We start from the raw sequence: 16,904 nt of genomic DNA, 5'->3' as shown, positions 1-16,904 counted from the left end.
GGACTCCAGAGGAACAGGGGTCGTCCATACAGGCAGAAGCTGAAGAGAAAAGGAAACTGAAAAAACCCTTTGAAGTGCCACTTCTCTCCAGCTGCCCTCTGCTCCTCCAGCCAGCACTCAGCCACTTGCCAGATCCCCTGAGGCTGCAGATGAGTTTTTTTTGTATGTGTGGATGTTTGTAACTCAGGGACTGCCTGTACTGGACTCATCACCAGAGCATCTACACTTCAGTAATGTGTTAAGCAACATGACTAACATCTATCAGGAAGTTTGTTCTCCCTTCCATCCCACACATTGGGGAGGTAAGAGTTGAGCTCTGTTCCTTTGCTAGCCTGGACAAGGGTCATAGCACTATGCCAGGAAGGCATTTCAGCTCAACTAATGGCAAACATTTATCAGCCAGAAATACGTGTGTATTATACACCCCCCTTCCTAAACAATTGAGACAATAAATAAAATAATAATAATAATAAATAATAATAATAAATACAATCCTCAACAAGCTATGCATCTAAATGAAAGTTGTGCAGTGATTAAATGTCCCTTTCTTTATACTTGATATGAATAATGAATGATATCCAGGCTCCACCAAAGTCAATGGCAAAATCATCATAGATTTGATCCAACATGTTTCTTATGTAGGCAGTAAAAAGGACTATAATATTTCCTTGCTTTTAACTGTTTGGGGTTATGCATACCATAGATAAGCATCTTGCTTGCCACTTAGCAACCTTAATGATTGTTTGCTTTTTAAAAATTGCCAAAGGAATTAACTGCTTGAGCATACACTCTTGATGACATAAATGCCATTATACATAGTATTAGTAGCTGTCACATAGGTGTAACTCAGAAAGTCATGTATCAGAGGGGTAGCCAGGGGTGGCTCTAGACTAGCTGCCAGCTACTGGCACCCTAGGTGAACCATGCAATTGGTGTCCCCACCTCCAAACCCCTCAATGATATTGCACCACCATTTGGCACCCCATTTAACTTGGCGCCCTAGGCAACCACCTAGTTCATCTATATGGACGGGTCACCCCTGGGGGTAGCCGTGTTAGTCTGGATCTGCAAAAGTGACAAGGAGTCCTGTGGCACCTTACAGACTAACAAATGTATTGGAGCATAAGCTTTCGTGGGCAAAGACCCACTTCGTCAGATGCATCTGACAAAGTGGGTCTTTGCCCATGAAAGCTTATGACCTAATACATCTGTTAGTCTATAAGGTACCACAGGACTCCTTGTCAGACAGTCATGTGTGTAGAAAAAGCCAAAAACGGGGCCTCTTGTTTTCATGCACCCTGTGGTAAGGAACAATGTTGCTGGTTGTACACGTCCTCTATGGTTTTTACACAGAGCTGTCTCCTCATTGGAGGCACAACTTTGGTTACCCCCAAGTAATTGTTTTCCCCACCCTCTGGCCACAATTCCAACATTCCATTTGGTTCTCTCAAGGTATGGCTACACTGATTTGAACAGACTTTCTGTATTTCAGAGTGAAAATCTTGGATCCTCATTATTACAAAAGCATGTATGAAATGCCTTAAAATTAGCAATAGCTCTAATGCACCATCATTTAATTGCTGGTCTGAACTTTATGAATGATAATCTTAGCTCTATCAAGACAAAAACAGAGCAGATAAAAAGTAAGACACAGCAAGGCCAACAGCACCATTCTGGTTTTCAAAAGCCTGTTCAGCTCTTCTTGCCATGGGGAATCTAACAAACTGAGTCCCCAAGCTCACAGAGTAGTCTACTGCCTCAGCAAACGAAGCTGTTGATGAGCTTTTCTGTTTTTCCTAACTTCCCCCAACCCATGTGAGAGACCATCCAATTGAATGTAGTGCATTTTATATTGGTGCTGGGTGTAAAATAGCCAGTATAAGCGTAGGACATGTTTAAAGGGCACCTGGTAGATTCCTTCACAAACATGATGGCATTAAAAATTGGAGCTTGGAATGTGCACTTCATCCTGAGTGTGTGCTGGTGGCGGGCGATATTTCCATTTTTGGAGGGGCAGAATTTGGATCTAGGGTGCTCCAGGAAACAAAGGCTGTTTTAGGAGTGACATTCAGATGGATTGAAGGAGAAACTGTCTTTTTGGTCCTCAGGGCCTGATCCTTATGGTGTACGAGGGATAATTGTTTATACTAATATGGAATCAGTACAGAGTATGCTAGAACTGCAGCCATGAATGGGTTTATGAGTCAGCTGCTGTTGTTTGGATGTGAGGTGGTATTGTTTCATCATCAATGGCTCACAAGGTCAGAAGCTAAGGAAAGCTCTTATTATAGAGGTCGCACCTTTTTCATTGATGTCTCAACAATTGCAAGCTGTAGAGCTTTCCAACCACTGCTTGGTCCAAGCTGAAATTAGGGAGTACAGAACAGTGACCTTTTGCTATGTGTACTGGAAACAAAATACTTACTTATTTAATAATGCAGTGGCAGTAAGAAAGTTTAAAGGCATCTTCATGGAGTTAGAAAGAGTTCAGGAGCTTTGTACATCCCAGATAGATGGGAACTGATAAAGGAGAGCCCAGTGATCTCTCCGCATTCCTTTTCAAGGCATCTGTATGCATCTGATTACAAGCATTGCATAACCATTTAAGAGATTGCTAAGCATTGCATATTCATTTAAGAGATCTCCATAGTTGACTGCAAACTGGGGGAATGCAAAGAAATAAGGGTCTCAGAGGAGGTATGGAAGGAAATGGTTCTGCACTTAAGAAGAAACCTAGAATCTATCAAACTCACAAAGACTTTAGGACAAAAGGTGGGGACCCCTCTTCTGGTATATTTGCAGGATGTAAGGAAAAGAGACTGCAGCTGGACATAGAGGGGCTAGTCAGGCCCATTGATGGGGTGTGGGAGAGTGGCAAAGGGGGCTGTTGTCCCAGGGCTCAGCAATACAAAAGGGCCTGGAGCCCTAGGGCCTTTATGTGCTCCAGGTAGCTCTGAGGGCTGGATGAGGCAAGGTGTGGCGCACTCCATGCAGCACTGAGTCCTTCAGGTGGGATGGGGGGAGGGGGGAGACACAGCGCTCTCTGGGCAGTGCTGAGGACGGCTTAGCTTCAGCTCACCCCTTCTGCCCAAGGCCCTATCCCTTCTGGGGGGGCGTGGAGCAAGGCTTCCTCTCCCCAGGGCCTAGCCAGGCTGTCAGCCCTGCTGGGGTGATGGAATCCTAGCAATGGGCAGGCTCACAGGATCCCTGCTGGAATGGTGAGGCTAGCTCAAGAATGTTACAGAGAGTGCTCCTGGGGACAAAGCCGGCAGCAGCCGTTTTTGGATAGTATCGGGTTATCCAACACTGGCAGATGAGGAACCGGACAGCTGAATTGTATCAAAGGATGATGGATCCCCTTTCTGTGGGGCACAGTGAGAGCTTCCTTTTAGACAGGCCTTTTGTTGTGGTCGGGTTTTATTTTAAAATTCTAGTTCTTTATATAAAAAGGGGGATGAGGAAGAGAGTAGGAATTAGCAGGCGATTGCCTTTTGAACACAGATCACAACATTTTGGCTTCCATTCTAGCCAAGAGATTGGGAAAACTAGTAGGGAAATTATTGCACCCCAGTCCCCTAACACAGTTGAAAGTCGCAGAGTGCCAAACACCGTGTGTCCTTTGCGGGAAGTATTTGGACTTGGGGAGACTGGCTGGGTTATGTTTTACCCTTGGCTCAGGCCAAAGTTTTTGATAGGACTCACCATTATTAAGGCAGATTCATTCTATCTCAGTGCAATGTTCCTCCACAGTTTGTTACCTGGCTGCAGCTCTTCTATGTTCATCCATGAGGCATCCCTTTAGTAAATGGGGGAGAGGCTATATAGATACAGTCTGGGTTAAGACAAGCCTGTCCCTTGATTCCAATGCTATGGTGTTTTTCTTCGGACCCTTCATTGTGGACACAATATGGGAACACCAGACCCTGGGTGATGAGGGAGGGGGGAATTTGGCCTCAGGCAAAAGGGCTCCGGGCTCTAGCAATGATTTAAAGGACACAGGGCTCCAGCCACCACCGCTACCAGGGTACAGATCCATCTGCTAGTTTTCAGGACTAAGTCTGTGTTGGGAAGGGTTGGATGGTTTCTTTTTGTGTCTGTGACTTGTTCTGATGGTGGTTGTCACTTTTGACTCGGGAGGTTTGGTGCAGGTGGGGGTCTGGAGTGCAGGCTCTGGGAGGTAATGTGGGTGCAGGCTTTGGGAGGAAGCTTGGGGGTAGGATGGGGCAAAACTCTGAATCAGGACCCTGGGAATTTTGCTTGCATGGAGACTGCAGACTCACGTCATTAATGTCTTGTAAATATAGCCTGAAAGAGAAGGAACTCTCCTATGAGATGGTCACGATCCTGAAGAATACAGGACTGGTGACAAATACAAAATCTTCTCTGCATTGGGTAGTAGTCCCAATTTCAGCCACCAGTGTAAATGCAAGCCCCTAGTGCACAGAAGGAAAGCTGTGATTTGCACTCAATGACCTGTAAGAGCAAGTGACATCAAAAGGAACTGAAGTGATACTTAACCCAACCATACAAATCTCATTTAGTACATATCTGTTATCATCGAAGTTGTTAACCAGCAATGAAACCAGTTTGGTCCTGGATGAAGAAAAGCATAGGTTGCCATCTGATTTTTTTAACCCACCATGTTTACATTAGGGTTGAATCAAGAGATGTATCTGTACGATACAGAAAAGTTTGAGCTCTCTCCTTTGTTTTGATGGGGCTGAGATAGGTCCCTGCCCTCTAGCAGAAAACGTAGGCCTTCCCCTTCCCCTCAGGACAGCATTCAAGACTGGAGGAGAAGCCAGATAGCCACATATTTGTTAAAATATCAGAAAGTCTCAGCCAGATATCCATCAAGCTCTGAAGCTTTGTCTTTAACCTCTCTCTCCTCCATTCCTCCGCCCACCCACCTCCTTTATATTTGCAGTTGCTGCTCAGATTTCTTGTGTTTATTCTTTGCTTGCTATGCTTCCCATATCTCATTCTTGAATACACTGTGTCAAATCCTCACACACAGGTCCTGCTGTTTTGCATAGATTAGGCAACACAAAGCAGCCATTAAGCTGTTCAAGTGGGAAAACTAGGGTTTCCCTTTTTTATAGCAACTTTCATGAAGGAGGCACAGCAAGAGCTAAACCACCTGCTCCTAACCCCTTGGCTTTAGGAGTGTATTGGGAGAAAGACAGGGTGTGGTGTAAATGCAACTAGGGTTGGCAATAATTTTTAATGGGGGGCCACACCAAGATTTTGGCAAATGATCAAGGGCATCATTTCTACCGAGGGAGCTTGGGGTCTGGGACAGAGGTTGGGTGCAGAAGGGAACTTGGGAAAGGCGACTGGGTTGCTGGAGGGGGTTTGCAGTCTGAGAGGGAGTTTGGGTGAAGGAGGAGGTTGTGATCTGGGGTAGGGGAATGGAGTGCAGGGTCAGAGGGGATGTATGGGTGCCAGAGAGAATTCTGGCCTGAGGGAGGGGCTCTAAGAGGGGGTTCAGGGTCTAGGAGGGAGTTGTGACCTGGGGGAAAGGTCTACAGAAGGTTTGGGTGGTGGCCTGGGGCAGGTAGTTGCGGGGGGAGAGAGGGTGAGGGTACCAGCGGCAGGGTCTGGCTGAGAGGCACTTAACTAAGTGGCTCCTAGTAAGTAATCCTGCAAGAACCTGAATGCTGCAGTCGCAAGCTGCTCCACGTGACTCTTGAGATACGCAACTTCAGCTACGTTAATTGCATAGCTGAAGTCAAAGTTTTGGCGCTATCCACAATGCAAGAAGTCAAAGGTAGCATGTATTTCCTTTGACTTTCCTTACTCCTCGTGGAAACAGGACTACCGGCATTGACCCAAGTGCCCCTCTCAGTTTAATTAGTGTGTCTTCGCTAGACCTGCTCATTCAAATCCTGGAAGATCAACAGCAGCAGCTTTGATCTTCTCTGTAGTGTAGACATACCCTCAGGGGCCACATCAGTGAGTGTTTTGGGGGGAGGTGAGTTTGTTTTTTGAGGGGCCTGTTGGGTTTTGGGGTTTTTTTTGTTCTCACTTGTGTGCCACCCCCAACAGATTTTTCTGTGGGTCAGTCATTCCTGAATTTCCCCAACCCTGTATTATAGCTTTCAATATTAGGCAAAAGTTTTTTAGTTTCCCTAATCAGTAGTTTTTCTTATATTGTGCTTTTATCTTTAATGGGTTACCATTTTACTATATCTTACTGGTGAATTGATATTACATACACTAGAAACTTACTGGCCTTGATTTTCTTATAGATTTTTTATTTTTTGAATCATTGGGTTAAATTTTTTGGTGTTTATGTTGTCAGAAACCAAGTGCTTTATGCAAATTACTCCTTTCACTTCCAACTGGAACACAATAGATATTTCTTAAATCTCTTATGCAGCTCTATGACTTTAAGATGTCCATAACACAGTACCAGAATTGTTCAATTATCCATCCATTTCCCAGTATCTTTTCACTGGGAGAGGGCAATACCAAGATGTAAAAGTGGGAAGGGCAGAACTTTACCAATTTTTTATGAACTTAGCTAGTCACTGCCAGAGAGCAAAAGACTTAATGTGAAGTAATCGAATATGAAATGATCATAAACAGTGAAGATTTACCAAAAGCTAGTACAATGGTATTTAAAGTATTTAATTCTTTGTTATTTCTTGCTTTCTTTTCTTAGGTACCCACTGAAGTAAATGACAAGATTCCAATTCATTTTAAGGTGCAGGATCAGGACTTGAATGTAACCTAATATCTTTTCTGATTTTTTATATTCAATTTCATTTTGAAGTAGCTGCCAGCAATAAAACATAGCAGGCAAATTCACTCAAAATAGGTGCAAGCAGGACTGCCCCAATCCATGTTGAGAGGGAGTACAGAGACGGTCACTGACAATGAGTAAATATAGGAAAACTATCATATAAAGAGAAACTGGGATCATTTATCTCATAAAGACAACAAATAAGAAGGGATATGATGGTTTGTAAAAAAAAAAAAAAATGAATGGCATAGGTAAGGCCCATCAGAAATTCCTCTACACGCCCCCTCAGTATGTAAGCAAGAAGCAGTGAAATGTAATTGTTTAGTGTGAAATTCAAACATGAAAAAAAGACATACTTTTCCACAAAACATAACTGAGTTTGTGGCAGTGAGTTCCACAGGCTCTCAGATACCAACAGTTGACAAGGATTCAAAAAAGATTAGACATTTATATGGATAAGAATACCTAGTTAAAATAAATATTAATAAGAATACCTAGTTGGAACAACAAGCTTTTAAATATAAACAAGGATTTTCCAAAGGATATATAAACCCTTATGCTTCAGGCCCTTGGGGAATTCTGCAATTGTTGCATTTGAAGCCACAGTAAAATTGCTGAATTCCCCCAGGACTGCTAAACCAACATGTAACTGTTGTTGATAGAGAAGAAATTTTCTTTTGAGGCAGATCTTCTCGATAATTGCCTAATGTAGGATTTTTTTGACTTTGCGTTGAAGCATGAGATACCAGCAACTGTCCATGACTGGTTACCGGATCACTGCTCTGATAACTCAAATGTTCCTGAAATGTAACTCAGATATTTGTCAGCCACTGAATTAACTCATGTTTAGGTAGCTGGCTTTATCCTTTTCTCTGCAGCTACATCCCTGGAGAAATCTCCTACACTTTGCAAGTCAGAAACTCTACTCTAGTGCTGGCAGGTTCTACAATGTAAACCTAGAGGCGGAATTGGCCTTCGGTTTGCTAGGTGTTTGGGTTAACCAAAGACTGGGAAGGTTTATAAAAGGGAAATAGCATAAGAAAGGTTTGATTTAATCGCATTCCTGTCCAAATTTCAAACCAGAGAGGCAGTAGCTGAACCTGTAGCTGCCTGAGCCTCAGCTACAAATTCTTACTATTGGTTTGGAGGAAAATAATCTGTCAGAAGGTGTTAACGCATTCTTAGTGACAGCACAAATGGGAGGGGACAACTGGGTAATAAACACAGGAATGGGAGGAGAAGAAACCACTGTATAACTGTGAATACACAATAATTTCCTTCTCCCTGGAAAATCTGATAATATAGGCTTTTAAAATACAGCTGGGAAGATTACTGTCTTGGGGGGAGGCAGAGCTATTTCAGCAGCTGGCTGATACTGTGGAATCCACTTCCAAATGACTAGAATCACTGCAAATCTCACCATGGCCTGGTTGAAACTTAAAACCAGTTTCTTTTGCCCACAGAAGCAAACCAAACCTCAATGCGTCATGAAAATGAACAAAACCCAGCCTGACTAGGACTACCGGGGAATGGAGAGGAAGCCAGAACTCCTTTATTGTGGTTATTTCTTGGACTTGCTGATATTACAGTGAGGAGCATGTTATAAAGGTGCACTGGAGAAAAATATATTTGCAGTTACACGTGGCATTTCCATACTGCTTCTGAAGTTAGCTATTCCTTTGCATATAGAATTTTGTATATCATTTCCTTCCTATAGGTGCTTTATTAAACTGCCACAGGACTTGGGGAACGGCAAAAGAATCATTATTTAACTAATACTTTTAGGGCAACACATTACGGGTCATATGCACTCCTGTGCAGAGAGCCAGTGCAAGATTTACACAGCACATACGTTCTCAAAATAGAGCTGAATGAGACTTAAGTGCTGAACTCCACAGGATTTGTTCTGACCTTCTATATTAGGCTGAATTTCACCTTTAGTGGACATTTTAATCTTAACCAATTTCCTATTGCAAATGCCTTTTAAAAAGAAACAAATCATTCAGTGCAGTCAGCAACCTGCAAATGAAGTAGGTAAGAAAAGTCAAATAAAATAATGCTGTGAAATTAAGTTAGGAAATAGTTTAACTGCAACAGTATTTCTGCATGTACAACTCTTGGCAGTCGTCTTGCTGAACATGACATCCATTCTATGTCCTTGCATGTGGTTCTTGGCCTCCCTGCTTAGGCTGCCCCCAGTTGATGCTGTGACATGAGCTACATACTCAAATGTCACTAAAGAGCAAACAACCATCACCCACCAGAGCTGGAGGCAGACCAATGTCCTGGGGGTGAAAAAGCTCTGTATCCTATTTAAAAGTGGCCACGCTTTGACCCTTAAATTAATAATGTTTGCATATTAAGCAAATATCCAGTAATACCACGTATGACTACAAAGTTAAGCATAGCAAAAATAAGTTGCAATGATTGCTTCAAATTGTGATTCAGGCATTAAATAACAGGCCCATCTCTAAATAGAAGACTTCACTTGATAATAGATTGAACCTCTCTATTCCAGAACTCTCTAGTCTGGAAACCTCCATTGTCCAGAACTCTCTGGTCTGGAAACCTCCATTGTCCAGAACTCTCTGGTCTGGAAACCTCCATTGTCCAGAATGATTTTAGTACACTTTTCATGGATGTGGCCAAGTTTCCCATGGTCCCATAAAGTTTGTTTACAGTCACCAGTCCTAGCTTTCAGTGTTTGTGCTGTTATTTAGCTCTAATTTATCCCTAAATGTCCTCTAACAGCCCAGTAAGCAATGGAAGTGATGGAAGTGCTAGACAATATTAACCTCCCATAGTCTGGAAAATTCTCTGGTTCAGAAGCTGTCAGGTCCAGAGAGTGCCGGACTAAAGAGTTAAAGAGTTTCAACCTGTACAAGCGATACTAATTTTATTTATTTATTTTTGGTACCCTTGGTGAGCCTGTACCATCCTGCCAACATTTCATCATTCAATAGTTCTTAGAATTTTTCAGTACCACACTATAAATACCTAGATAGAAAAGTAATATCCCAATGATTCATTGCTATGAACAGAGGGGGGGGGGGGAGGGAGGGAGACAAGCTAGAGGAGAAAGCAAGAGAAAAATCTATGTTGTATGAAACATAAAATGTTAACGCAGCACACACTCAGCGGTCAATATTTCCAAATGTGAATCTGTTTCAGCATTCTTGATTAATGAACCACAAAATCTAAGCACAATTCCAAGTCATTTTTCAGTCATTTTAAAGAGATTAGCCATTCACCAAGCAGTGTGGATTGTTGTATGTTGAACTGTGTCAGCACTAATTCAGTCCAATGCCAGGTTTTTTTCTGATTGCACCAAAGCTCAGAGAAGGGAAATGAAAGAACAAAAGGGGGAGAAAAAACCCATAACATCCTCTTGAAACAGTACTCACTGTTTTCTCATAGAAAAACAAGTTCACACAATGTTTGGACAACAAAATGTGCTCTGTTGCTTGTTTGTTTTTTAAATCCTGTATCACAGTGTACAACTGAACTATATTTCAAGTTGTGAAGAAGTGCAACAGGAAATAATAAAAACTAGAAAAAGAAACACTAGAGAGCAAAAATACATGTGTTTTATGTTGGTGAGGCTCTGGACTTCATTTACAAGTAAAAAACACTAGTATGCCTGTTTTAAATTAATCTTTGCCTGGCATTGCAAAATGGTGGGTGGAATGAAGATTCTAGTATTTCCAGGATTTAAATGTATGTTAAGGAACTCTGATCACTTCTAAATTCTCAGATCTGTTTACTGTTTAAAGATAATAAATATATTGATTTTAGTGGCAGTTTGTTTCTCCAAGTTCCTTTTTGGTTTTCAACCATATAAGATTTTCAGAAACAAACTGCTCTTTAATTTTCATTATTGCTAGCTGCGATGCAAAGAAAACATTCTTATATCATTCAGACTTTGCAGAGAACAATTATTCAATTGTTTCCCAAGAAACCCCTTTGAAACAGACAACAGCAAGCTCTTTCTTAGTTAAAATGATACATTTGCTTTGCCACTCCATGCTCAGTCATCTTCACATCTCTTTCCAACCAGCACACTGTCCCAAGAGCTCTCTCTCTTTTATGGCTATCTGTGGCTTTCTCCTCCAACCCTGGTGTTTTGTCGGATTCTCCTTCACACACACTCACAACTCGATTAAAACAGTAGTCAGCCTCTGGCATTTGTATTCAGCCTCAATGAAACCCCTGCCTCACACAGAACTCAGCTCCTGAACAGCCTTATATGTGGCCTGTGTTTTAGGTAATGGTTCTGATTGCTTCAGTTATTTTTTCCCTCTAAAAGGCACTTAGCTGCTTCTTACATATATTCTGAATGGACAATTAGCATGCTCACTGCTTCATTGAGGTTTTATCTCACCATAGGTATAACCAGTCCTTTTTTTGTGATGGTACTGTCCAGAGCTCCACAACTTTTCCCCTGGAGTACAGACATTTTTTTTTAACAAAAAAAGCATTGGATATAACCCACACTTCCACTCTGCCCATTGTCTTAATGGAATAAAAAATGGGTGATGCTGTTGGCAGATAAGAGGACCCTTCCTGACCTACATCATCAAATCTAGTCACAGGCAACCTGGATCACTCAGCCCATTCATAACCCCATCAAGCACTATATTAACACCAGTTCAGTTGTTTGCCCCCATTGCACCTCTTGGAAGGTTGTTCTACATCCCCACTCCTCTGATCATTGGAAATCTCCTAATTTCTAGCCTAAATTTATTCATGGCCAGTTTATACACATTTGTTCTGATTCTAGCATTGTCCTTTACAGTAGAATCATAGAATACTAGGATTGGAAGGGACCTCGAGAGGTCATCGAGTCCAGTCCCCTGCCCTCATGGCAGGACCAAGTAAATACAGTAGACTTCCGATAATCCGGAACCTATGGGACCTAGGTGGTGCCGGATTATCAGATATGCCAGACTATCAGGAGGTACATAAACTGATTATATATATACTGTATACATTATATGCTATATATAAAGGCTACATCTACACTGGCCCCTTCTTCGGAAGGGGCATGCTAATTTTGAACTTGGGAATAGGGAAATCCGTGGGGGATTTAAATATCCCCCGCGTGATTTAAATAAACATGGCCGCCACTTTTTTTCCGGCTTGGGGAAAAGCCGGAAAAAAGCGTCTAGACTGGCGCGATCCTCTGGAATAAAGCCCTTTTCCGGAGGATCTCTTATTCCTACTTTGAAGTAGCGCCAGTCTAGACGCTTTTTTCCAGCTTTTCCCCAAGCCAGAAAAAAAGCAGCGGCAATGTTTATTTAAATCCCGCGGGGGATAGTTAAATCCCCCGCGGATTTTCCTATTCCCAAGTTCAAAATTAGCATGCCCCTTCCGAAGAAGGGGCCAGTGTAGACGTAGCCAAAGTGTTCTTAACCCTTTTTATTGTACATAGTGTATACAGTATACTGTAATGTTTTAGTTTTTTTAAGCCTTTTTTACCCTTTTTGCTCAGTTCAGCTGCGGCTGCTGTTACTTTGTGGCTCATTTTTTGCTGAAGCTCACTCACTAGGCTCTTGCCATTTTGATGCTGGACTATTGGATGCCGGACTATTGGAGTTTTACTGTAGTTCTTCTACCTCCCTCATGCTTACCTGCCACGTGTGTTCATAGAGACTAGTCATGTCCCCTCTGAACCTTCATTTTGCTAGACTAAACAAGCCATTTAGTCTGTTTAGTAAGATAACTCCATTCTCCAGATCATCTTAGATGGCCTTCTCTACCTTTGTTCCAATTTATATACACCTTTCTGAGACCTGGGTGACCGGAACTGGACACAGACTTCTAGATGGGTTTTTACTAAGGCCTTGTGCAATGGCATTATTATTTCACTGTCTGGAAATATTACTGGAAATACCTCACTTGATAAATTCTAGGTTCACATTTGTCTTTACAGCCACTTCCTGTGATCAACTAATTCACTCAGGCCTTTTCTCCTCTTTTATCATTTCAAACATGATGGGCTCCATTTTATAGCAAAAATACTTACTGTTAGTCCCAAGGGGCAGGATTGAACTTTCATTTCATACTATGGCTAATATGACCCATCCCAAACAAAAAGAAAAATATAATTTTCAAATGACAAATGATACAAGCCTAACCATTTATATCATGTTTTTCTCTCAGGACAAAACCCAGATGATACCTATGCACACCCCCTCACTGGTTTATTTTCTCCATATCTCATCTTTAAATTTCAAGCTTTCCTTCTGCAACCAGAAAGCTGATGTTTCTATAAGGATGCTACGTTCCAAGGTGGCTGCATTTGTCACATGATTTACCAATCACACACTACTCTCATGGGAGTTCCTCTCTTTGGCTGTGTCCAGACTCAGGAGTTTTTTCGGGAAAAATAGCCTTTTTCCGAAAAAACTTCACCTGCGTCTAGACCGCAGCCGCGTTCTTTCGAAATTAAATCGAAAGAATGCGGCTTTTCTTTCGACGGTGGTAAACCTAATTCCACAAGGAAGAACGCCTTCTTTCGAAAGTGCTCTTTCGAAAGAAGGCGTTCTTGAAAGCAAACAGGCTTTTTAGAAAGAGAGCATCCAGACTCACTGGGTGCTTTCTTTCGAAAAAGCGGCTTGCTTTTTCGAAATTCCGCGTGCAGTCTAGACGTTCTCTTTCGAAAGAGCCTCTTTCGAAAGAGGCTTGCAGTCTAGACATAGCCTTTGGGAAACCTTTAGCTGGTCTGCAGCTCCATATCCAGAGTTCCAGGGGATGAACCAGAAACACTTGAACTTCTGCAAAGTATAGAAAGCATGGGATAGTAATCTCTTCCTGGGCCAAGTTTCTCTCAGGTAATTCTGAAGTTTCTCCAGAAAGCATAATCTCTTCCTTTAGCCTTCTTAGGATGATAGTTCCTTTTAAGCTGTCACCAAGGCCATCTGGACTAGGTCTTGTCCATAGACCTCCTCTGCTTGTCCATAGGGCCTCTTCTGTGACTGAAATCACAAACTGCAATTTTTCTAAACATCTGTTAATTTGCTCTTCTGAGGAGTTATGAATCTAAAAAGCCATAGCAGTGATGCATGGTCTATCCTTACTGCAAGCTATATTCCATGCAAATAGTTATGAAAATGTCCCCCAGATTTAATCACTGAAAAAGTTTCTTTCAGGTGATGAGATTTCTGAAGTTTCTCTCAGTTGATTCCTCTCCAGAAAGCATTTTCTACATATAAGAAGCCACCTTCAGCTTAAGTCCCTTGTGTCAACACTGCCCCAAAACTATTAATACAACTATCTACATCCAATATCAAAAAAGGTTTTTAAATGTGTGTAGACTGAGACAGGACAGTCACAAGAGTCTTCTTCAACTGTGAAAATGCTAAATCATGCTCTGCTGTCCTCTGAAATGGTTTCCCTCTTTCACCCAACCTATCCAGTGGTCTTGAAATATCGCAAATCCACAAATAAACTTTATATAACAGTTCTGCACATCTGTTGAGTGTCTGGGGCATTGGCTAGTTCTTCACAGCCTCAATTTTCTGTTTGCCAGGGGAAAATCCCCCTCATTTATTGTGTCTCCGCAGTAGATTATCTCTTTTAGAAACAACTCCTATTTCTCTAGAGTCAGTTCCAAGTTAGCAGCATTAAACTTATCATAGATCAGTTGTAAATATGACAATTCCTGTTCAAAGGTTTTAGCATTGACGAGAACATTATCTAGACATAACAAACAGGCTGAAAGTGGCACGCTGTGTAGTATCCTCTCCATTAGTTTGGAGCCAAATTCAGGCCCTACTTTATTTTATTTAATTTATTTATTTTTAGGTTGCATGGACACAAAAATAAATTCACCTTGAAAGAATACTGAGAACATGGGCCTATGTTCAGATAAGCACAGGCACATAGTCTGCCTTTTGGAATATTAGTCCTGCTATGAAAAGGAGTGATCTGAATGTGATGCTAGGAGACCAGGTTAGTATGTGTTTGAATAGGCAGCCAAACCTGTTGCTCTTATTAAGAGCCACAGCGTTCAAGAACGACGCTACAATAGCTATATATATATTATAGTCATTCGAATTTAGCTGGCATCTAGGAAGACCCTTTGGAAACCTGGTCATTGCACTGACTTTTAAACTCTCACATTGTCAGCTTTGAGTTACAAAAGCCGCATCCTCTGATATGGAGCAAGTTTTACTAGTCTAAATATTAGTACATCAGTGGCATATTTGTCAATATGTTTCTTAGCATCCAATACAATGTTGGCCACCCTCATTTGGATGAAATTGTTCTCTGATATAAGGCACTTCTACTCTCAATACAGAAACTCCTATGGCTTTCTAGATACAGTTCAGTGCCACAGACTGTGAGCTCAGTCATGCTATTTCTGACCTTCATCTACTATCTGTGGCTCTTCTCTTCCATACACCCAGTCCGCCATCCCAAGCTCTGTACCTCCTCACTTCCCCTCACACACACAATCCAGGCAATTGGGTGAGGAAAACATTGCAGTCTTTACTTTACCACAAAGTTCTTATACCATAAACAGTGAGGGAAGGGAAACATTTGTGAAAGTTAGAAAATAACCTTGGCAGCATTCTGCTAACAGTCATTTGAATAAAGACAGCAAGCTCTTTCTTTGCAACAGAAAGATATAGCTGTATTTAACTTTCCCTAGTTTTTTTTAAGCAGAGATATTTCTTGAAATGCTCCACCCCAGAAAACTCAGCTCAGTTTGTCTATCAGTGAGTTAATGGCAAAGGCCAGTGCCACCACCCAGTTTAATTACTCGCTGATTGCTAAATGAAAAGGTGTTTGTGTAGATGATTAGCAATCAGCTATCAGAAAGAATAGCATTATTTTGCAAGCCAGTGTTTTATTTTGCAAAATTACCTCAACCAAAAATGCCACATTCAAACCAGGACTATGGATAATACAAAGGAGGGGCTGTTTTGATCTTATCTTATCATCCCATTTGTAGAACAAGTGGTGCACAAAGAAATTTAACAACTACTTAAGGTTTTATCACTCTGGGGTAGGAAATTCACACATTTCCCCAGGAAAAGCTTAGGTAAATGAATCTTTCATGGAAACATCATTTAGACAGTTTGGTTTAGAGAGATTCATTATTGTGACAATTTTCTTCCACTATTTGATCTGAGGAAGTGGGTCTGGCCCACGAAAGCTCATCGCCTAATAAACCATCTTGTTAGTCTTTAAAGAGCTACATAGTCCTGTATTTTGTTTCAGCTATGCCAGACTAACACAGCTACATTTCTAACACCATTATTTATACAAATTCAAAACTTAACAGCTATCTAATCAAAAGCAAAAAAATTTCTGTTTAACTCATAATTGCTTTATTCCCATGATATTGACATTTTAAGGGAAAGTGCATTTAAAACACAAGCCACTTTAATAGTGCTTGGACTCCATGCCATGTTTAATAATGATACAAACTACAAATATAGGAAAGGGAAATTATACTAGTCAGGATAGGACTACTTCTGCTACATGATAGGATTCGTATAAGCTAATTACTTTTTCTGCATTAAATTATACTTTCTATTATGTTTCAATCTAAGGCATTTTATCACAATATCAAAGTGTAATATCTAAAACACTTTACACTTGTCAGAGCAAAGTCTCTGCTTTCTTAAGTTAACAATAAATTGTGTAGTGCTTCTATCTAGCCTCACTTTACTTGTAAATGTATTAATACAATCCTATATTTAAGATACTGTTATAATACTTGGAAAGAAAGAAAAACTATTCCTACCGTACCAATTTGTATTTCTTATCCATGAGTTATCAGGAGCCTGGATCACTTTTCTTAGTCACTGTAAGAGCTCTTCTCTTTTCCTCACAGTGAGAGTGAATTGGAAGAGATGCAGTGACCCTGGCTTGTTTTGTTTGTCCACTGTATCCTTGCTTTGAGATTGATCCAATGCAGATGAAGTCAGGGTGCCAGCTGTCCTTGGAGGACAATGGCTCAATTGGAAGAGCCCTTTAGAACAAAGGAGCTGCTTCCAGGATTGATTTTACATGCACACATGTGACCTTTGCCTCAAATGACTCTATGGAAAGTGTCAACCCACTACAGATCAGCTTTTAAATGAATCACTGGGATGTGCATGAGTAAGTCCTTTGACCACATACACATTCAAGAGAGGTCACT

The 16,904-nt window shown here is 41.3% G+C and overlaps 1 protein-coding gene across 1 annotated transcript in view; it reads right to left on the bottom strand.

Annotated features, from left to right (window-relative positions):
• Window positions 1-16,693, bottom strand: part of ENPP2 (ectonucleotide pyrophosphatase/phosphodiesterase 2) — a 97,587-nt gene extending 80,894 nt beyond the window's left edge. The window contains exon 1 of the mRNA XM_006130772.5: window positions 16,511-16,693. Coding sequence (XP_006130834.1) covers window positions 16,511-16,531 — 21 coding nt within the window. The 5' untranslated portion in view covers window positions 16,532-16,693. The remainder of the gene's footprint in view (window positions 1-16,510) is intronic.
• Window positions 16,694-16,904: the final 211 nt, after the last annotated feature.

The sequence above is a fragment of the Pelodiscus sinensis genome, chromosome 2 (genome assembly GCF_052426305.1).
Source record: "Pelodiscus sinensis isolate ZL-2025 chromosome 2, ASM5242630v1, whole genome shotgun sequence".
NCBI classification, from domain to species: domain Eukaryota; kingdom Metazoa; phylum Chordata; order Testudines; family Trionychidae; genus Pelodiscus; species Pelodiscus sinensis.
Note: the sequence above shows the minus strand (reverse complement) of the source record. Positions and strands in the feature narration are given on the sequence as shown.